The following is a 22,789-nucleotide window of genomic DNA, read 5'->3' as shown; positions in this document are numbered from 1 at the left end:
ATCCCTACAGAATGGAAGCCAGGAGAGTCCAGCCTCCTCTACATCCCCCAGGAAAGACCTGCTATGCCCGGTTCCTGCTCCACGGAGGGGGGCCAGCGCACAGGATCGCTTTGACAAAGCACAATCGCAGACTGATGGTATGCATCCGCGTCAGAGACTCATGATGCAACACGAGTCACATGTACCAAGACATAACAATGTCAGAGATGTAACACAGACTTTACTTTCAGAGAGCCTTCCGAAACCGGGTTCGCACATGAAGCCCCCCCCACAGCGCAGAGCTGTGTCCGTGCATGAAGATGCTCTGGCCATGACCCAAGGTGAGGCTTCAAGGGAAGATGAGGGAAATGAATGAGTGACAGCATGAGATAAACAGCCGGTAATGTAAGGAAAGATGTGAAGAAGACCTGTGAGGGGTTATATTGCAGGTTCTGCACACTCCTCAGCATCAACACTACCCATCATGCCATGCAACGGTTACCTTGTTGGTAGAAAGGTCAAACATAACAGTGTGAGAGTCTGCATCATCAACAGACGACAGACATCCATAAGAAACGAGAAGAGGGGGCAGAAAGAGAAGAGCCGCGTAGAGACACAGGATTTTACAGAGCATCTGCAAAAAAATGGGATGCATCTTTTACTGTAAGAAAACGGGAAAAAAAAACTAAAGTTTTGCTTTGTTGTCATGACAAAAAGAAGTGGTAAGAGGTGAACTTTCTCTCTGAACGGATGCATTATTTACCCTATTGTGATGATCAGCATATAGAAATTGCTTTCCTTAGCCGTTGCAGTCGTGGTTGGTGCCAGCTCAGCACGCATTGTTACCATGACAACACACCACACCAGGAACCCCGTTACAAATAGTCCACTTTTTGTCAAAAAGCAATCTAAACTGAAAAAGTAACAAAAATAAAGTACTAAAAACGGTTGAATATTTATTTCTTTTGTAATAGAAACTGGTATAAGCGGGATAATGCCCGACGAAGTACGCATTATCAGAAATTAATGCACTTTGCGTAAGCATCCGTCCTCTGCTTTGAGTCAGATGGTTCAATCTTCCACAGCTAATTTCTGATAATTAATGCACGCTTCATCGGGCAATATCCCTTTCATAAATTGATTTTGATCACAAATATAACCTAAAAATTGTTGTAAAAATCCTCATTTTGAGGCGTTTTCATTTAAGGTAATGACATTGTGGCAAGATCAAATTACTAACAAAAAAACTAGCTTTATGAAGTCAACCCTTACTTTCACCAACAATTAATCTAGAGCAATTAAGAAAAATACATCAGGTCCAGAGAGTTCACATTTAATACATAAAAACAGTAGGTAAACCCTTTCCTTAGCAGTTAAAAAAATATTGACCACAACATTTTTATTATTACTATAATACATGTGGACATACCTTATTCCACAGTTTACTCTCCCATACAATCAGCCCTCCACGTACCCCATTAATTTATGATAACGAACACTCATCAGGCATTATCCTGTACAAAATAGATGTGGCATTGAGGAAAGACACAGTATATATATTATCATGTGATTTTTATTATTATTATTGGATTCTACAGTCAATGGTTGTGGGCTTGTTTGTGTTAGCTCTCTAAAGAACTACAATGTCGCATGTGAAGAATTTTTACATTTATGGTTTAATATTCAAGATAATCTATGTCAAATATGTAAAAATGATATTGAAACCCAAAAGCATCTATTTTATGATTGAAATGTGGTTAGCAAGTTTTGGGGAGATTTAAATATATGAATTTCAACGATAAATACAATTCCTATATTTACGTACTCTAATATTCAATTTGGTTGTATTGACATAGAAACAACTAAACAATTTAGTTATTTTTTGTAGTTTTTTATTCAAAAATGTCAATTTCTGAAAGAAAGTCAATTTTTTTTTTTTAATTTGTTTGAACTTTTTTGTAAATCTTTAAAAATGATTAAAAATAAGAATGCCACAAATATTTTTAAATTGTTTGTGAGTTTACCTGGACTGATGTGATTTTTCTTTAGCCTTTAATTTATAGGATATCTTAGTTGTGGTTATTTATATATTGCTGCCTTCCAATTTAATTTAGATTTTATGTACGGTTAGAAATGTTTCCTTTTTAAATTTTTTTATTTATATTTACATTTTTATTTCTTGTTGTTAATTTTGTTTATGTTATAATTGTGTTTTTTTTTGTGTTTTTTTCTATTTTGTTCTTTTACTAATGCTCAAATTAAATTAATGTTATCTTCACATGTTTGCATAAATAATGCCACGTTTTGTCATGTCAACAATCTACTGTCAATAACAAAAACTACAAAGTCGCACATTGATGACATCACAGACACCAGACAGAAATGTAAGCAGTGTTTTCAGCTGAGTTCAAATAAAACATTCATGCAAGTAAACAGTTTACATTTGAAAACACAACAAAAGAAATAGATTAAAAATTAGATTTATGCAATTAAAAAAATATTGTGCTAAATTGTCTGTAAATAATCAATTGCGATTTAATGCAATAATTTGACATCCTAGTTTGAATGTTTGTTTTTTTTAGCTTCCAGATAAATTTCATGTCTGTTCGTCTGAGCTTTAGTTTGTCTTCACTGATGATTTACAACTTCTACATGTGTCTTTCAGAGCTGAAGTCTGTTTTACAGAGGTCACCAATCTGTTTCCGTGGCAATAAGTGGGATCTGCCCTCCTTCAGTGAAGATGAAGCACAAAGACCCCACAGTAAGAGCAGAACCTGTCTGTCTGTTCCAAACGTCTCCGGAAACCTCTTCATCTGTCTGTCTTCATCCTCACAGCTGATGGAGAGAGTAAAGGAGCAGGTGATGCAGCTAAGCTCCCCCCTCCTGGAAAGGAACAAACCCTGCCCCCGTCTGCAGCTCAGGCTCAGCATGAACTTTCAGCGCTCCATAAGGCTCCGAGCGGCTCTGGGACCTCAGCAGGAACCACGCCGTCACCGGGGAGACCGTCCTCAACCGCCGCCCAAAAGGATGGCTCCAGCCCAACCTCCCCCCCTCAAATCTCAGACAGACCTCTAGTCTCCCCACCATCCAAAGAAACTGCCCCCAGCATACCCCCACCCAAACCTTCAAAAACACCCCATCTAAGCCCCAAACACCAGGAGAACGGATCCTGCACAGCTCCCCCCCCTGCGGGTCTGCGAAACAGCACACAGGAGCGGCACGAGCACAGAACTGACCCCCCCTCGTCGGAATGATGCACCAAGGACGCAGGAGGCGGGATTGCTGACATCATCAACTCTATGAGCTAAAGCACAGATGCACGCACATGCAGGAGCGCTCCCAGTGGATCGGTCCTCTGACGGTTCTGTCATCAAACAGCCGCTGAGGGGTTCAGAGGATTCTGATGCTCCACGGTCTCCAAAGCTATGGAACCCCCCCGAGTTAAAAACAACTCAACAGAAACCAAACAGCAAACCACATCATGCTGTAAAGAAAGACCACAGGAGCTACACGTTTAGCTCCTTTAGACTTTATCCTAAAACCCTTCTTCAGGAGGATGCTAATCCAATGGGGGGGCATCCGTGCTCAACCAGGATCTGGGTGGGGAGAACCGGTGTGATCAGCTGGAGCCTGTCAGCATCTGACTGCAGTTTAATGCAGGACGCTGCTCTCCATCTGATGAGTCAGACTCCTGCATCCCGCGCAAACACCTTCCGCTACACACATTCATACTATTGTACAGAAAACCACTTTTATTGATAGTTTCTTCAGGACAAACTCAACTTTATCAGAAAAGTCTATTGTACATTTAAACCTAGACATCAACCTCAAGAGCACACCTTTATTTATTTTTTACCAGAACTAGTTCCTGACGTTTATGATCAGCAGAACACATCAAACGTTGAAAGTGAGACATTTGAACGTTTACATTTTAGCTGTGTGTCCCTGAAAGGTTCTTCCCAATGGAAAAAGAAATCTCTTAACAGACTACTAAATGCTGCAAAACTTACAACAGAGGCCTATTGTGTCATCAAGGATGTATTATTTTCAATAATTCATTAGTTAATTTAAAGTGACAGAGCTGATTTCCTTATGGCTTCAACTTTATCGGAGACCATCAGGTGATCACCTTAGCTCTCAGACCGAGAGGGAAAGAGATGAGGAAATTGCTGTTTGCTGCGGCCTCTCTACATCCCACCATTGACATCTGCCTTATTTGTCTTTTACATGTTCATGCAAACTCACTGAGATAGGAGAGACTTGTTTTAATGGGGAATTTTTCAAAAAGATGAAAACAAAAGACTTGTCTATGTCCACCAGACAATGTTTTGAGACCAAACTGTAGACCTTCAGATCAGGTCGAGGGACCAAATATTCAGTGCTCTTGGAAGAACGGGATCATTAACCATCACTGTAATGTAGAAAAACACATAAGAAGATGATCACTTCAACAGAAAACACAGATTAGTAAACGGCCAGTTATCAATCTCATCTCCAAAATCCGTGTAGGGTGAGAAGACATCAGCAGCAACAAGCTTCATGAACCATTCCTCTGCAAAAATCCTCAATTCAGGTTTTTGTGTCATTTTTTTTAAAAATGTGTCCAAAAGAAAATAAGTCCCAAACATTTCTGAGAGGACGCAAACTTAAATTTTGAGTCTGAATCAGAACATATATAAACAACAGCTTCTGGATAACATCTAAAGCAGGGGTGTCAAACACACGGCCCGTGGACCGCATGCAGCCCGCCAGATGGTTTAATCTGGCCCAGTTATGAAGAGAGAAAAAATATGAGGATGTTGGGCGAAAAAAAAAAGAAAGTTTCTCGCCCATTTCTGTGGCGAGTTATTGTTATTCAAAAAAATGGCCGCAATGCGTAATTCCACCACCAGGGGCAGCAAAGGAAAAGAAATACCAGCATTGCAACAGATCAAGAAATAAACAGCATTTTTTTGCAAGCGCGTTCCACCTCTGGGTAAGCGCTATAAAAATGATAAGATGTGACACTACAATTACCAAAATGTCACTGTCAAAAGGATAATAATAGCTCTAATGATAATATTAATAAGTGATTAGGCTACTAAGTTAGAGGCATTTTTTTCCAACTGAGAAAACGCAAAGAAAACAAAACTACAAATAACAACTAGACCATATTTGCTATTATGTTTTTGGTCCGGGCGACTTGAGATTAGACGGGTTGGATGTGGCCCCTGAATCAAAATGAGTTTGACACCCTGGATCTAAAGACACGTGAAGTCAGAGTGTAGTAAAGTTGAAAGTTATTCCTCTCATTTATTTGGCATTTATTACTTTTTTGTGGCTATTTTGGAGTTTAGCTAATATTCCAGCTACATGTTATCTGTTTTAGCTAACCTAGGCTTCTTTTCAGTTTTTAGGTTATTTGGAGTTTAGCTAATATTGTGGCTGCATGCTAGCTATTTTGGCTCATTTAGCTTTTTTTCCGTTCTTCAGGCCATTTTGGAGTGTAGCTAATATTTCAGCTACACGTTAGCTGTTTTCGCTAACCTAGGCTTTTTTCGTTTTTTAGGGTGATTTGGCATTTAACTAATATTTTAGCTGGCTATCAGCTTCAGCGTTTTCAGCTATCAATTTCAGTATATTCAGCTATCATCACTACCATCTTCAGCAGCTAAATTCAGCTCACAGCATTCACACTAGCATCATTGCAAGTAATGCTGTATATTTAGTTTTAGTTAGTTTAAAGCTAATGATGACTAAGATGTGTCCTTTACATCCAGTTTGCGAATGACCCGGTTAGTCAAGTAATCTGAAAAAATGATTGGTGATTTGTTGACTATTAAAATTATCATTTGTGGCAGCACTACTGCTCACATTCTTTATTTACCTTATTGCAAAATATAAGACACAAACACAGGTAACATTTCACTGAGAAATATTCCATTTGTTCTGCTGTCAGCTTTTTTTAATATAAAAATTTGGAATTTAAAAACGTTTTTTCTAAAGGCAAAAGTAAAACGTTACCTCTTAAGTCCCTGAGAGTTTTATTAGTTTTGTTAGAAAATCTGACAATAAATTAAGCAAATTACTTGTGAAATGTCTCACTTTCAACCTTGAACTTACTACCAATGTTCTGATGTGAACGCATAAGTTTACTCAAACATTGCGTTCTGATGATCTCTACATTGTCATCCAGCACTTTACATTTTACGAGAGGACATCACCTAACACCTAGATCTTATTGTATTGTCATATCCTCTGTTTTTCAAATGCAAACCCACAATGTTTATGCAGAAAGCTCCTGGGCTGTGTGGCTGCTGAAGGTTCTTCATCGGCTGACCAGAGTTCAGATGAAGGTTTCTGCAGCTGCTTTCACTCACTCTGATCCTCTGAGGATCTTCTCACACCTAAAATCGCAGGACTGTTTCAGTCCAGCTGAAGGCATGAATGTGTGATGGTTCAGAGATACTTCCCAGCATGCAGTGGTTCCTGCAGAGGTCCCATCATGCCGTTGGTGTGAGAGCGGTCTCAGGTTTTCCTTTTCTCTAATCTCTGATCTGTCATCCAGCTGTTTCTGGACCGACGCCGGCGCTCTGCATGTTTGTGTTCATCCAAGCGGATTCAGGTTTATTCACCCTTTGGACAAACATGGGTGTCTTCATATCAAACTAACACAAATGCTTACCACTGTAAGGGTCAGTTTCTCCTGGGGGCTGTCTGCCAGCACCTCTCATTCATTGGCTGCGTACCTGTTAGCTGAAGGCGAGCATGTGACCCAGGAAAAGGTTTCCAGCTGGAGACCTCCTGTGGAATGAGTCTGTTGCTGGGGCGCTGCGGAGGCTTCCTGGGGGGCCGTCACCAGGGCATAGAGCATGTGCATCTTCAGCAGAAGCTCCTCTTCAGGGACCTCAGCCCTGAGGAGATGCTGCTGTGACAACGATGGCAGGAGAGTTTTGCAGAATGCAGTCAGCGGCCTGAGCCTACCTCTCATCCTGGAGGAGAGTTGATTTTCTACTCTTGTCTTTCTTTTTGCCTTGCACGCACAGAATATATGAAAAATGACATAAAACAAAGTAAAATGAGTTATGAACACAGAGTACATCTGTACCTATACTTGTTTAAATGATTAAAACGTTTATGGAGTTGTCTCATTTGCGTTCTTTCACAGTAAAGCCAGTTTCTGTTGAAACTGTCTCTCCTTTGTGGCTCATGGAGACTGCTGACCCAACTATGTCGACCATCGGAGTCTGCAGCTCCCTGCTAATGGCTGCCTAATCAAAACTACCTAAAGAAAACAAATAAAGCCCACAAACTAAGACTACCAAGGTCCAACCTTAAACTAAAATAACAAAACCCAGAAGTATAAGACTGCTGAGGACAAAAGGTGTAAGAAAAAACAAAAAAGGCTATTTGAGATATTGTCACACGTAATAAATAGATAAATAAAAAGTCACATTTTGAAAGATGTTAGGTTCTTTTTATATTTTTACTTTTGCCAGTGCCAAAAAATAAACATAGTTCATATTTATTATTTAAAAAAAGGGTCATGAATGTAAATCCAAATGTCTTAAAGGCTAAAGTAAGACCATGCGGCTCCTTCTAGGTTTTTATCAATAGAAAACGAGCCCAAATGGGTTGTTTACTGTTAAAGGTCGCCGACCCCTGGTCTTGGGGAATCAGGACCTCCGATAAGTGTTTGTCACTCTGCAACCTACTGATGAGATTTTCTCCTTTTTGATTTACAGGAAAATAACTGTTTTTCATTCACTAAATAAGGGGTCTCAAACTCAATTTACCTTGGGTCACTGAGGCCAGAGTCTGGCTTAGGCTGGGCTGTATGGGGTTCCATTAGTGCCAAAAATATGTCTTTGGTCCACTGTCTATGTCTACTGAAAAAGTTTATTGAACATTTGTTCATGTCTATGTACTACTAAGCAATATAGTCTGCGTTGTATGGGTGGTGTCTTATGGCACTCATTAGTGAGGTGTGTGTACGGGGTCTTTACTGACTGCATGTAAATGCTGTAGGGTCCAATTTCTGCTGGAATTACGTTGATCTTGTTAGCGGTTACAGTATGTTAAAGATTTTGTGTTTAAGCGTCACCAACGACGCCTCAGGTGTTAAAGGGTTAAATCCTCTAAGGCTTTCCATAGAGAACCCCTCTGAGTGTGACTACAGTTAAAGACCCAGTCAGAGAAGATGACCTGGAGAGAGTTCTTGAGCTCTTTTTTTTTCTTGAAGTTTGAAGCTGTCTCAGACTTCAATCCTTCTTCAGGACAGGGAGCTGGAACAGTCGCTCCTCAGGATCAAAATAAAGAGCAGACACACCTTACATGAACTTTATATTCATCTGCACAAGAACAATACAAACAAGCTTACATGTGGCTTTCACACAAAACCCTGCATCAGAATACGTCTCCATCTGAGGTGCATTTTCTACTCCTAAAAATAGCTTAATCTTGATAATATAATTTTCTCAGAAAAATAAATCCGAAATTTAGCATCAAAGACTGGCTTTCCTGTTTCCTCCTCAGAGTTACATGGAAGAACCCGGTCCTCAGTCTGTTGAAGCTCCTCTGTGCAGCAGTGACAGTGACTTATCTATCGTTCTTCCCTAAAGTCAACATATATTCCTGTTTTTCCTTAAAGTGCCATAAATGTGTTTGAACATATTCTGGTGGGAAACCAGCTGCGGTCTGACTCCTAACGCCATCATCTAACGACTGCAGCTCATCTCGCCGTGGAACGCCGTCATCTGATGCTCAGGAGCAAAGACGAAGGTGAGTCAAAAACTAGAGTTAGACTGAGCTACGCTGAAGACAAAAACACTTGGAATGAGAATACTCACGACAGTAACTAAAGCTTGTGTGATTTCTAAAGAGCTGCGGTCTGTGTGTGACTGGACTGATCCATAAAGCTGAAGGACTCTCGGCCTCACAGGAGCTCCCATCAGGAGTTCTGTGGAATCAGCAGCAGGACTACGGCTCCACTGGACACCATAGAGGGGGGCTGGGGGGGACCATCTAAATCAAGACCGTTCTTTGAATGTAAATGTCTGCTAGCTCGTGGACTCATTGTTCCTCCTCCTCGCTGTCGGCATCGCGCCGCTCTTCTGGCTGGAGCAAAGGATTGTGGGAGAGATTCTGTAGATCCTCTGAGGTCATCTCCCTCATGGTCCCGTCCATACTGAGCTGCATGGGCTGGATTAGGTTTCCCCTGTGGGGGAGAAGCAAAGCAATCCAGATGAGTGTGAGTGACCCCGTTTACATGAACGGCTCCTCTGTTGGACAGACCTGGACAGTTTGTTGAACATGCTGACCAGCTTCATGGCCTCGTACTCCTTCTGTTCCTCCGACATTCCCTCCATGGGATTGGGCTGATCCTCCTCCACGACTCCTGTGACGGGGTTTATGCTGGAGGCCACAGAGAAACTGTCAGATGACTCCATAAAACAACAGGAAGCTTTCATCTTAATGCATTATCTGTGAGCTAAAAGCAACACAAACACACCTCCTTCACTATGGCTTTTTTTGTTTTGCTTATTAAACATCAAAATGTTTGGTTTTAATTATTTTAAAGTAAGAATAACATTTTACAATCTCATATAAACTGCTGACACTTTTGGAAAAGGAGCTTTTCTCCGTCAGATGGCGGCACAGCAGGTTCTGGTACTGACTGGGCCTTGGCCTCTCTGTACTCCTCCGTCTCAGAGTCTTCATCTTCAGAGTAGATGCCAGAGTCTCGGCCGCCTCGCAGCAGTCCTCTGGCAGCCAGCAGGCCCGCAGCATTCCCGTATCCCGTGTACTTGATGAACCTTGAAACTAGACAGAAAAAACATGAGCATGGAATATAACTGACAGGGAAAGAACCAAACAGTATTTCTGAAGTGTTTTTGCAAAGTTGATGTAACTTAATCAAATCCTGTTGGGATCATTGATGCAGCAAACAGACAAATAGAAGAATGAATTAGTTCTGACTTCCAGGCACTAGAAATACACAAACTCACCGCTCTCCTTGCAGAGGACGAAGAGGAACTCTGCAGCACAGTCTTTCACGTCGGTGTCGATGTGTGTCATGAGGCGGACGATTTTGTTCCTCAGAGTGTTGCCCACTTCTGGCCTGTTTTTGACATCGCGGAGGGGGGGCAGCACCTGTGAGCACGCAGACCATTTGACGTGTGGGAATGCGAGCGTGCAGCATTTCCTGCCAGTCAGAGCTGCACTCACCTTAGAGCGCAGGAACTTCCTGGTCTCGCGGTGGATGCGGGCGCTCTCAGTCAGCAGGTTCAGAGACGGGAGGAGAGTCTCCTTCAACTTGTGTCCCTGAGAGGTAGAGCAACACACCTGCATCAGTCAGGTGGATCAGCATGAAACACAACACCAACTATTATTTTCTCCGATTAGTCGACTAATCAGGTCATGGACAAACTGGATGTAAAGCACACATCTCAACCGTCATTAGCTTTAAACTAACTAAAAACTAGATATATAGCATTACCTGCGATAATGTTAGTATAAATGCTGTAAGATGAATTTGGTTGCTGAAGATGCTGAAATTGATAGCTAAAATCATTGATGCTGAAAGCCTGCTAATACATTGGTTTAATAGCAAATTTGCCTAAAAACTGAAAAAATCCTAAGTTAGCCAAAACAGCTAGCATGTAGCTGAAACATTAGCCAAATTTCAAATTAGCCTAAAAAACAGAAAAAAATCCTTAATTAGCCAAAATAGCTAGCCTGTAGCTGAAATATTAGATGAACTTCAAATTACCCTAAAAAACAGAGAAAATTCTAAATTAGCCAGAATACTGTAGATAGCAAGCAGCTGAAACATTAGCTTAACTCCAAAAAGAAACCTGAAAAAAATCCTAAATTAGCTGAATTCGCTAAAACTAATAGCTGAAAACGCTGAAGCTGTTAGCCAGCTAAAATATTAGTCAAATGTGAAATAAGACTAAAAAACTGAAAAAGCCCAAGTTAGCCCAAACAGCTAACATGCTGCTGAAATATTAGCTAAACTCCAAAATAGCCCCCAAAAAACCTTAATAAATGCCAAATAACCCAAAATGCTAGCATAATGCCATTATAACTTTTAACTTTACTACAGTCTGACTCCATATAATATAAAGTAACAACTAATCGACTATTAAATTAGTTGTTGACTATTTTAATAGTCAATTAGTCATCGATTAGTTGACTAAATGTGGAAGCTCTAACACCAATAAAGAATCAGATTGCTTTCTCTGTCAGTTCAAGTTGGAGTGAAGAGGAGAACTTTTCAAATAAGATATTAGCGGTTGTTTGGGAAGAAACTGTCAGCCGTATTTCCCCAAGTTCTGTTCATGCTGGACACACGCTCATTCAGTTTAAGGTCATGCACACATGACAATGCTCAAAAGTGAAATGGCATTTTTCATTTCCTCCTCGTTTGGGTGATGCAGATCTGCTGAAGGGCCTTCTTTGGTTGATCTACACAGACCAACTGAACTCTGGCATTAAACATTTAAAGACTCACTCCCATGAAAATGTTTTTTTGTTTTTGTTTTTACATGTTTCTGATGGTCGAGGACATATATAAAGAAAATTAAGCTTAAAACTACATTTGTAAGTATTTCTTTATTCAGATTGTTGTGAATCAGGAGCAAATAAAAAATACAGATTAAAGAAGAGCTTATTTGTTATGTAGACAATAACTTTTTTTTAGAACTAAGGGGGTAACGGTCTTACTCCGTCCACATTCAGGGGTGAATTTCTAATGAACTCCTGCCGCTCTGCAGAAACTATGTTTCAACACAGGTTTTTTTTTATTTTGCCTATGTCATAATTAAAAAAAACACTGGGAACAGTTTGAAAGTAGATCAAAAGATGATCAGAGTGGGTTCTTAAGTGTTCTTTAAATGAAAGATGTGTGTTTAATCCTGACCCTGGCTGGTGCTGTTTGAATAATCCCTGTGACTACAAAACTGCAGCCTCCTTGTGCAATCTCTGAGCTTGAATATTAGATCCTGGAAATTACACCTGATCTCTTAGTTGGAGAAATAATTCAAGGCATTAACAAGCTGATTGCATTTGACAAAAGGCTGATGCTGCATGTTGGGCAGTATTAATAAACTCTACATCACATGGGAACCAATCAAAGATTATTATTACTCAGCATAGCAGAATGACCACTGTGGACCGTTCACCTCAATCTTCATTTTTGTTGGACTGTGATGCTTCAGAACATGCTCCAAAAACATCTGCTTTCTTCACTAATGTTTATCTTCAAGACAGTAAAAATCTATATAATACCAACAATGTAAACTGGAATCAGGTCAATAGAAACATTACTTTCAACTCAAATTGTCATGCAGTTTACTTTAGATCAATCCAGCAGGGATTGAACCTGTGACTGGGTTCTGCTTCCACAGCTGTGGACCATGTTTTAGAAGTCTGTTCAGTTAACACAACAAACATAAAAATGCTGGTATGGGAAAGGTGAGCAACAATGGACTAGCAGGGAAGCAGGTGGAGCAGAGAATTGTAAGCAGAGGCGAGAGAAGCTGGTGATAAGTGGAGGGAGTGTACGAAGAGCAGAGAAATGCACAGCTGAGTGAAATCCTGAAGCCTCTGCCAACAGAAATAAATCCCAGATGGAGAATTCTGAACAAAATCAGCCACACAATAACTCCCACTTTGCCAACACTGCACTGGAGCAGGTGGGTGCATCTCTGGAAATAGACCCAAACAGCCATGGTGTATTTCCTCCACCAAGTGGGAGTGCAGTAGGAGGAGAAAATGAAAGTTTGAAAGGAAAACAAGCCAAATGATGCTGAGGAAGCAGTCCAGTCCTGTTAGGCAGAGCTCCCACACTGGGCATGGGACATCAGCTGACTCCCCTCCCTGCTGTGATGATGCTGCATTACAGTGTTGTGAAGGAATAGTCTGGTTTGGTCTCCAAACAAAGTCAAGACACTCTCCCTGAACTTCCATCCAGAATGGATGGAGGTACAAATGGATGGACAGAAAAAGGGATGAACATGCAGATATATGGATGGATAGATGGACGGATGGATGAAGGGACGGATGTACAAATGAATGAATGGATGGATGGATGGATGGATGGATGGATGGATGGATGGATGGATGGATGGATGGAAGGACGGGTGGATAGATGGATGATGGATGGATGGACGGATGGATGGCATAAATAGACAGAAGATTCCAAAGAAATGTAGTTCAGGCTCTGAATTCTAAAAGTATTCAAACACACGTTTGTCTCACTCATTGAAAATCGTTTGGCCTCCACACTAAGAATAAGAATGTTAATTTTCAACTTCAAGAAGTCTAAATCCCCAAAATAAAGCCTGCATTTGTCTTGTCATGGTCTACATGTGATTTATGGTCAAACATAGGCTACTTGTAGTGTTTTGGACCAGTGGATTTAGCTTTGTAAAGGTTACATCCTGGTTGTTTTTGCAGGTTATCATCTTACCCGGTCAAGCCTTTTCTCCATGAAGTCTAGCAGCATGTTTACAGCATCCATGTTGACCCCCATGTACTCAATGGAGCCCTGCTGCACCTTTGGCATTAACAGCACATCCAGACAAGGCAGGGGGAGATTACCGAGCAAGTTGACTGTGTGACTGAGAAAACAAGGAGAGGAGTTTTACAAACAGCATCAGTGACAGAGTAAGAGAATGAAAGAAGGAAGATGGAGCATTACCTGTGAAACTCCTCGGTACGTTCCTCTCCTTCTGCTCGACTCATCAAACAGTGTCTCAGTATGGCCCCCAAGTGTCTGTACTCCGCTGCTTCTTCCTTCAAATACAACCAGAAAGTTGTCAGCTGTCATGTACAACCATTGTTTCTACATGACAGACATGTCATTCAAGACTTAGTACAAACCAGATGGGGTCTATGACATGATGTTTATATCACAGTAGACGTGGAAACTGAAGCAGCTTATCACCAGGTACAATTTTTGATCTATAGTCAAGCTGCAACTCTGAAAGAAGAAAACCTGGCCTTGATGTGCCAACACTGTGATTACCTCATCCACTTTGCGTCTGTTTGTGTCAAATGTGACATTGAAGAGGATTTTCAGTATTTCCATTGCTAGCTCTGTCTGCTGTCTGCTCAGAGGAGGTAGTTCTTCAGGAGGGACCCCTTCCAACCCCACCCTGGCTGTCTCCAGAGGATCAGGCCAACAGAGACCCAATGTAGCATCCAGCTGGTTTCCTGGAAACACACACAAGACATAACATACCAATCTTCTATTCAAAACAGTTCTATTTTTTCATCATTGGCAGTAGAAGTCAATTCCCAGTTTAGCTAAAATCTATCTGAGTTCATCTCACTAAAGAAAATGTCGTTCAACACTCAGCTGTTCTTTGCTCTGAGGAGCCACAGATCACACACCGGCTGAAGTCAACTGCAAAAAACAGCACTGAACGTCAACATTTCCAGCAGGAAATGATTCTCAGGTTCCAGGTAGAGGTGTCAAACTCCAGACCTCGAGGGGCAGTGTACTGCAAGTTTTCTTACCAAAATGCCATTGAAGATCCTTACTGGCTATACACACCTGCTCCAGGTAATCAGCAGCAAATGCAACACATTCTCATCCCCAGGTCATCACATATTGATGTTTGGTTAAAGAACCCTCACTTCATGTCACTTTTTGACGTTTTGGGTGTCATCAACTCATCGTTTTTTTGACATGGTGGCTGTTTGTAAAATCAAGGGTCCGCAACCCTTGGGACACGGTACTGGATGCGGTACTGGATCCGGACTGGTCCTCGGGATGCATCCAATAACAGTCTCCAATCCCAGTATCGGTACCCTAACCTAGCATCGGACATGATAACGGATGCGGTACTGGGTGCAGACTAGTCCTCGGGACGCAACCAATACCAGTACCCAAACACAGTACTGGTACCCTAACCTCGCATCGGACGTGGGACTGGATGTAGTACTGGACCCGGACTGGTCCTCAGGACGCATCTAGTAGTACCGATACCCAAACACGGCACTGGTACCCTAACCTGGCATCGGTCGCGGTACCGGATGTGGTACTGGACGCAGACTGGTCCTCGGACGCATTCAATGCCAGTACCCAAACCCGTTACCGGTACCCTAACCTCGCATAGGATGCGGTACCGGATGCAGTACCAGACGCGGGCCCAGATACAAATTCAGCTTACAGCATTCACACTAGCATCATTATCACAGATAATGCTATATATCAAGTTTTTAGTTTAAAGCTAATGATGGTTAAGATGTATGCTTTACATCCAGTTTGAGCATGACTCGATTAGTCGAATAATCGGAAAAAATAATCGATGATTAGCCGACTATTAAAATAATAGTTTGCGTTAGCACTAATGTCGAGTAAGTCAAAGTGGGCTTAATCCATGCTAACAGTCCTGCCCAGAAAGAGTCAATTTTTTAATGAACGCCTGCTGTGCAGCAGAAACTACGTCCTAGAAAGCAACTCAGATTTTGTTTATTTTGGCTAAAAGTGACTTAATCATAATTAAAAAAGCACTGGGAACACTTTAAAAATAGTTCCAAAGAAGATCTTTTAAACATTTGCGTCACTCTTTAAGGTGCCCAAAGCTGGGGCAACTCCAGGTTAGACTTACAGCTCACTTTGAAGACTCTCTACCCCAAAGGGAACTTAAATATCACTCTGAACTGGCCTGCAGTTCCTCAAGCATCTATGACGCTTACTGCCATGGAGTCCATTCCACCTGCTCTTATTGTTATTCCTCTGTGCTTTCATTCTCTAAGTTCTGTCATTCTATGCTGAAACCAAAGAGATGATTCCATAACATGCCCTGAAGATGCAAGACGATGTTGAAAGACAAAGTTTGAGTGTTTGTGAGTTAAAAGGCCCTTTGCAACAGTCTGAACTCAGCAGGATCGGGATCAACACACAAAAGAAACGTTACCCAAAAGACTGATGCCGTGAAGCTCCTGAGCCAGTTGTGCCCTCACGTCCACCCTGAGCGCCGTCAGCAGGAAGCAAAGCCGCAAGTCAAAGAAACGCACCTGGAAAACAAGCACAATACATGTAAGGAATGCAAGTCCACAGACGAAACATGACAACACCAGTTTTAGTCTGCAATGGACCAAATAAGGCATGTCATCTCTTGATTATGGTAGGCTAAATTAGAATCTGGGCCATGGCCTTACTGCCCTTCTGTGACACTTTCTAAAATGTCAACTGTAAATGAGAAAGGTTAATAGTGAGGCCAAATGTTTATGCTCTTCTCATATGTAAGCCACACTAGTTGACAAATTGACTTCAACATTGAAATCTGTGTGAAGGATGTCCATACCTCAAAGCTCCATGTGGGATCGTTGCAGTGCTTCAGTCTTTCTGCCACGCCTTTAATGAGCTGCAGTTCTGCCGCCACCGCCTGTCATCCATAGCACACAGTCATCAGATCAACAGATCAGCTTCAACCAAACTCTGGCTGTGACTCAGGCTCACCTGTCCGGTCTCATTGTGAAGCAGGATGTTACAGATGGACTTAAGAGCCTCAACAATCACCTCCAGATCGGGATTTTCTGCAGGAGGAGGAGCTTCCTTCTCCTCAGCTCTGGATGCATCTGCCTCCCCTTCCTCATCTCCCTCTTTATCCTCTGCTAAAAAGAAAAAGAGATGATTAATGAATCCAGATGGTTGTGAAACAGCCAGAAACATGAATGTAGACGGAGTAACAAGCTCATTGCTCTCCTAGGGGATGGTTCAGATTTGGAGAACAAATGTCACACACCTATGTATGAGACAGCTGATATAAGTTCAACATCAGACACGGCATAAAATTTCATAGTTATGCTGATGACACCCAGTTATATGTTAGGTTATGACCCCCCGGAGTTTTCACGTCCTCAGGTGCAGGTCTGCTGGCCGTCCCAAAGGTCAGAACTACAAAACACGGCGAGGCCACTGTGGACCTCACCTGTTGTATGACCTGCCTAAGGATGTGAGGGCTTCATCCACTGTGGAGGTTTTTAAGAAAAAAAACAAAACTCCTATTTTTAGCATAGCTTTAAAATAGTTTTTACATGTCCACATTTTTAAAATTGATATTGGGCTGTTTGTTTTTGTAGAATGGGTATTTATGGTTTTTTTAAAATCATAATTTCTATTTTTACTTTTTTTTTTTGGTGTAAAGCACTTCAAAGTTTTCTCTGACATAAACAAATAAAGTTGAATTTGAATTCAGGATGGTCTTCCTGCATAAACTGGTTCAGGGAAACAGTCCAGACAGTGTTTCCAAAAAATCCTATGGAGTTACAACCGTCAAGGATTCAGGCTCAGCCAGCCAAAATGGTTACTACAACTCAACTCCTAAGCAAAGACTGGGAGGGGCTTGTTGGCAAACACCTGGCGACCTCTGACCATAACCTGAACCATTGCTCTTCTGGGGTTACTGGCAGGAATGAAACTCTGCTACCACCCTGATACGACATTATGAGTATCTCCATGAGCATGCTGACTGTTTAAATACTACATCTACTCATGAGTCGGTTTTCATTCTTCCTAAACTTGCCAGAAGAAGAATATGAATCTCCTCCTGGGGGAGTGACTTATTCCTCACCTGGAATGGTTATGATGCTATTTTTGCATCAATGGTGCATTTTTCTCACCACAGCATCGACCTTTTCAAGTATTTTTCTGTATTTATTTTAGATTCTGATAACAAGAAGATGACCAAATAGGAAAATGCAACAATGATTGTATGTTGTGGGAATGTCAAAACTTTGTGATCTCTATTGTTTCTTCATTGACATTGTAACAAACATCCCTACCCTCCATATTAAAAGTTATTTATGCAATCAAAAGGTGTCTCCAGTAGACCTTCCATCGGAGCATAACAAGCTGGCAGTAGAAAGTGTCCAGCAGAAACACCATGGTTTTGACTCAGACACTGTGAGCACAGACACTTACTTTTGCCCTCTCCTGGCTGGCCATCAGCAGCAGCAGCAGTCTGGACCGTGGCTATGCCAGCAAAGGTGGCAAGAGTGGACATAGCTGAGCGGGTGATGAAAGGATCCAGACAGCGTTTGTCTCTGGACAAAATTCGGACCGTTTCTAAACAGGCCAGCAGACAGGAAGGCTGCAAATTCCTGCTGAGAAAACCAACCACCAGTTCGCCCAGATGCTGTGGAGGAAAAAAAACAAAAAAACAATAAGAGTAAGCAAGTTACCACACAGAGAGTAGGTGAAGTTGCAATTTGAACCCATGAATTCTAGATTTGGAGAAAAAAAAATAGTAAAAAAAAAAGATCTACTGGACAAAAATGATCCTATTCCGGACATGTACAGTAGAGTCTGTGATCCATTCTGACTTTAGTGTAAATCAAACAGTCTTTCAGTGACAGAGTAAAGGGTAATGCTACACTTGGTTTAGTTAGGTTAGGAGAGAAAGATGGAAGAATGGATGGATGGATGGATGGATGGATGGATGGATGGATGGATGGATGGATGGATGGATGGATGGATGGATGGATGGACAGACAGACGGACGGATGGTTGGACGGACACACAGATGGACGGACGGATGGATGGATGGACAGACGGATAGATGGATGGACAGACGGATAGATGGATGGACAGACGGATAGATGGATGGACGGACAGATGAACGGACGGATGGACGGACAGGTGAACGGACGGATGGTTGGACGGACAAACAGATGTACGGACGGATGGACGGATGGATAGATGGACAGACGGATAGATGGATGGACGGACAGATGAACGGATGGATGGATGGACAGACAGAATAATGGATGGACAGACGGATGGATTCATGGATGGATGGTTGGACGGACAAACGGATGGACAGATGGACAAACAGATAGATGGATGGACAAACGGACGGACGGATGGATGGACGGATGGATTCATGGATGGTTGGACTGATGGACAAACAGATGGATGGATGGTTGGACAAACGGACAGATGGACAGATGAATGGACGGATGGACGGACACACGGATGGATGGATGGATGGTTGGACGGATGGATGGACCGATAGATGGATGGTTTGATAGAATGATGGATGGAAGGATGGATGGATGGACGGACGGTTGGATGGATGGATGGGCTTTCAGTCTGTATCTAAGGCAGCTACTTTCTGCTTTTCAATGTATATTTAGAAATTGTTTTTCTGTGTGAATTTTTATCAAACCACCAAACTTTGTACATACAATGTTGTAAAAATGTATTATCCCTTCCTTTGTTGCATGTTTGTTGTACTTTTAAGGATTCAGATCATCATAACTAACAGTATTTTAGCAAAAGAACATCAGAGCAACAGCTAAACACAGAAGTGGTAGTATAATGGTCTGTAGTTGGTTTAGTTTAACTAAAAACCGTAAATTCTGTTTTTTACAAGAAAATCCTGTATGACCTCATCAGTTCATGAGGTCATCAGTTGTTCTGCAGTGAACTCAACAGCAGCCCCAACTCAGAATGGACCAGTTGAAGGTCCTAGAGCTCGAGGTTCTGAAAAGTTCTCGTGAAGATCAGGACATAAACCTGAATGAGGTGCAGTTTCATGATCTTTACAAGTCAGTAAGAGCAGAAAAATATTCAAAGAGTCTGAATTCTGTACCAAGTGGACTGACTTCATCCAGAGAAACTCTCACTAAAAGTTGTGACAAACACGGTTTTATTACAGGTAATTACAAACTCCAAGCAGATCCTTGTTCACATGAGGTCAGAGAGACTTATTTGAGTTTAATGATCAGAATACCTTAAGTGTGACAAACTCTATATTTATGAAGCTCGGGGGGGGGGGCATAAATACTTTTCTGCAGCAGTTTTTATGCAGTTTCTGTTCATCACATATCACCTTTTCATACCTTTTGAAGCTTTTCTTCCTAAAGCACCCGCATAAGAGAACGGAGGAGAGACAAATTATTCTTTTTGAAGGTTTTTTTAATGCTGACATGTTTTACAAAATTATTTTGCACTTACAGGTAAACTACTTTTAAAGCAAAAAATCTAGACAAGTGGCTAGACTGTTTTTAAATATATGTTTATACCTCTTGAGTATCTATTAGAAACCAGAACACAAAAGGGCATACTCGTCTGTAAATGTGAGGAGTACCTGTCTGTCCTTCTCTTCTGCTGTCCTAAATGTAAAGCACTGGCTCATCTGAAAGAAAAAAGAATGTAAAACAGCATTTTAGGAAATGGTTTTATCCAAGTCACAGTAGATGAGTTTATTTAGCTTTAAGGGTCAACATGTTTGTTCAAAAGTATCACAGCAAAGCTTTGCTGAAACCAGCTGATGGTCTTGTGAGAAAGACCAGATTTCTGTTGGCACTGACTCAAGATAATCTGACATGATGGACTCAGCAGCTCAGATTTTGGCACCTCTGCAATGGCAACACCACGCCCAGGTCGCCTGGCAACACAAAACTCAGGTGGTTTTCACTGGGGGGGCATTTATGCCTATTTGTCTCTTTCAATGAGATATTAAGAAAACATCATACAAGATGGTTTATTTTCAATCAAATGAAGTCTATTCAGTCGCCATTGTTTGGTGACACGGATGCTGCCATGTTGGAGCCAGCGATGTCAGGGATTGGTCCGAGTCAGTCTGAGTTATCACCGCTCTGACCAATCAGGGGTGACCTTGTTGGAAGTCTCAATATAGTTTAAAAAATTAAGATTTGAAAAAAAAGATGCAGAGAAGAAAGTTTCGTTTGAACCCTTATAATAACATGTAATGCAGTGCAAATAAACTATTTATTACTTTTATTTTATTTTTTCAAAAAATGTCTCAGAACTACAATGCTGAAAGTCTATGGAAAAAAACTTTGGCCAACTTTAAATCTGGATTTATACGAAATGCAACATAATATTTACTATTAAACTATTACTGTAAACTTCTACATATAAATCATTTGAGCAGGAAAATAGTTTTTCAGAAAAAAACACAACAAAAACAAATTTGATCCTTAAGTCTCTGAAGGTCACGTAACCACAGGTGGCTTTACAACGACTCATGAGTTTAGCCAATCATAATCAAGATATACTTCTGAGAAAGTGCTGGGAGATGCAGGAGCCTGTAGGCTGGTCAAAATTTGAACGAGGGCCGCATTTGGCCCTCATTGGACATGCCTGATTGAGACTGTAATAACACACCTTCAGGTCATCATGAAAATGCTGATTTTTAGAAGCAGCAGCTGATCAATTAAATACCAAACATTTGACTTTTACATCTCTGAAAACAAAAACATCACGTGAGGGTCTGACTCCTCCTTCCAGCCGTCACACAGCTTGTTGTCCCGTCCGTCCCCCTTCTCTATGGCGGATGCTCCTTTAATGCTAAGCTCCTCATCCTCCAGATCTCTTTAGCTCCATAAAGAGCTCTGCAGTGTGACTATTTGTAGATCAGAGAATGTAATCCTATTGACTTCAAGATCAGCTTCAGTCTCTGGCTGAGGGTTCGGGTTCAGGCATCAGTGAAGTTTAAAGCGTCTGGTGGGGTGGAGCACATTTCTGTTTCTTAATACTGACATTTCAAGCACTAAAATAAAGAGATCTGAACATTTTCCATCACTCATGGCACAGCCTGGAGGAGGAGACGGGAGGTCAGAGAGTCACAGAAGAATCCAGACAAGATTCTTGCCTTAAAGGTATCCCGGAATCTTTGATGTGATCTTATGATGTCACTGATCATGTGTCACATTTCATAAGAGGTATCAATGAACCTCCCACCCCCACCCAATCAGATCTCCTCACATCCTCAGCAGCAGGAGTCATGTGGCCTCCTCCAGGTCCTCCCTGCTCCCATCACATGTTGGCCTGTCTCAACATTTTGGTTCCATGCAAACAGCTGATCCAGCTGGATCACGTGACATTCCTCAGGTGAACACAGACCCCCACGGAGAAAGCCGGTCCCACCCTTCATCAAACCAATGAAACCTTCAAAGTGTCTCGTTTCTGCGCGCGCCGGCCCCGCAGCTCCCGCCCCGCATCCTTACCTCCCGGTTGAAGCCCTGCAGCGCCGCCAGGGCCGCGTCCTGCTCCCCCGTCTCCATGTGCGCGATGACCGCCTGCAGGTCCATGCTGGCGCCGCTGCCTGTTCGGACTCAGCCTCGGAGCGGGACGGTGCACTGCGGGCTGCCTCCACCCACAGATGACAGCATGATCTCTGGATCACGAAAAGCCACGAGACGCGATTAGGCACGGAACTGCGCACGCCGCGTGCTGCGTTTAGGGTCCGTGGGACAGAAAAGTTCTGGACTTGATTATAGATTGAAAGGGGGGATTAAATACAGTTAATTAAGCCTCGATTCCCCACAAAACTTGCACAAAACGTGATACCTCTGTGGCCATCCATTACTCACCCCTGCAGAATTGATTGCATTTTAGGCTCTAGTGGGGGTAAAAAGGCAATTCTTGTATGTTTCATCACTTCTTTTCTTGCCTTTTGTGTCTTTTTATTCTGTTTTCTTGTGACTGGGTCAGCCTCTTTAGATAAATAAAAAAAATAATAACCTTTAGGATCAAACACAGTAGTGGAATCAGAGATTTTTTTTTAAGTCTCTTATAACACTTTACCAGAATTACCCAAATTATTAAATATGTGGAGCTCATTGGAGAAAACAATGAAAAATGTTATTTAAAAATCAGCGAGAAAGACAAACCTAAGAAAGAATTAATACAGAACATGCAGTATCTTCATGTAGCCACAAGGTGGAGCCAAATCATCATAGAAATCAAAGAGAAGACCGCAGCTGGTCAAGAATAGGAATGGGTAATTTTTTGTCTGATTGCTGAAAGCAATCAGAGTATGTTATCCTACACCTTTATTAT

General features: G+C 41.7%; 2 protein-coding genes across 6 annotated transcripts in view; one reads left to right on the top strand and one right to left on the bottom strand.

The window, feature by feature from the left end:
• carmil2 (capping protein regulator and myosin 1 linker 2) overlaps positions 1-5,319 on the top strand; it is a 62,647-nt gene extending 57,328 nt beyond the window's left edge. Inside the window, exons 38-41 of the mRNA XM_024282369.2 lie at positions 11-137; positions 231-320; positions 2,645-2,740; positions 2,815-5,319. Of these exons, the coding sequence (XP_024138137.1) occupies positions 11-137; positions 231-320; positions 2,645-2,740; positions 2,815-3,233 (732 nt within the window). The 3' untranslated portion in view covers positions 3,234-5,319. The remainder of the gene's footprint in view (positions 1-10; positions 138-230; positions 321-2,644; positions 2,741-2,814) is intronic.
• A 2,965-nt stretch (positions 5,320-8,284) lies between these two features.
• Positions 8,285-22,313, bottom strand: ric8a (RIC8 guanine nucleotide exchange factor A). 5 transcript variants are annotated; one of them, XM_024282717.2, is made up of 15 exons: positions 21,955-22,307; positions 20,070-20,117; positions 19,822-19,839; positions 17,900-18,113; positions 16,436-16,590; positions 16,281-16,361; positions 15,891-15,990; positions 13,991-14,178; positions 13,664-13,758; positions 13,433-13,583; positions 10,186-10,281; positions 9,966-10,110; positions 9,636-9,780; positions 9,253-9,372; positions 8,285-9,175 (listed from the first exon to the last, which is right to left on the bottom strand). In XM_024282717.2, exons 1-15 carry the CDS (start codon positions 22,036-22,038, stop codon positions 9,031-9,033), a joined length of 1,785 nt encoding a protein of 594 aa, XP_024138485.1. In that variant the 5' UTR covers positions 22,039-22,307; the 3' UTR covers positions 8,285-9,030. The 5 variants fall into 5 exon arrangements, with proteins under 5 accessions (XP_024138485.1, XP_024138483.1, XP_024138482.1 ...); XM_024282715.2 differs by having other exon boundaries at positions 9,966-10,281; positions 16,436-16,587; positions 21,955-22,313; XM_024282714.2 differs by having other exon boundaries at positions 9,966-10,281; positions 21,955-22,311.
• Between the last annotated feature and the right edge of the window lie 476 nt (positions 22,314-22,789).

Source organism: Oryzias melastigma, linkage group LG6 (genome assembly GCF_002922805.2).
Source record: "Oryzias melastigma strain HK-1 linkage group LG6, ASM292280v2, whole genome shotgun sequence".
NCBI classification, from domain to species: Eukaryota; Metazoa; Chordata; class Actinopteri; order Beloniformes; family Adrianichthyidae; genus Oryzias; species Oryzias melastigma.
The sequence above is the reverse complement of the archived record's forward strand: the minus strand, read 5'-3'. Positions and strand labels throughout refer to the sequence as shown.

What these genes read in the sequence shown, in the direction of transcription:
- ric8a (XM_024282714.2), bottom strand. Translation starts at nt 22,038, where the DNA reads ATGGACCTGCAGGCGGTCATCGCGCACATGGAGACGGGGGAGCAGGAC. An exon ending in TTCACAATGAGACCGGACAG is followed by an intron (nt 16,362 to 16,435) that starts GTGAGCCTGAGT and finishes TATGGATGACAG; the next exon opens with GCGGTGGCGGCAGAACTGCA. An exon ending in ACAGACGCAAAGTGGATGAG is followed by an intron (nt 13,759 to 13,990) that starts GTAATCACAGTG and finishes TTGTATTTGAAG; the next exon opens with GAAGAAGCAGCGGAGTACAG.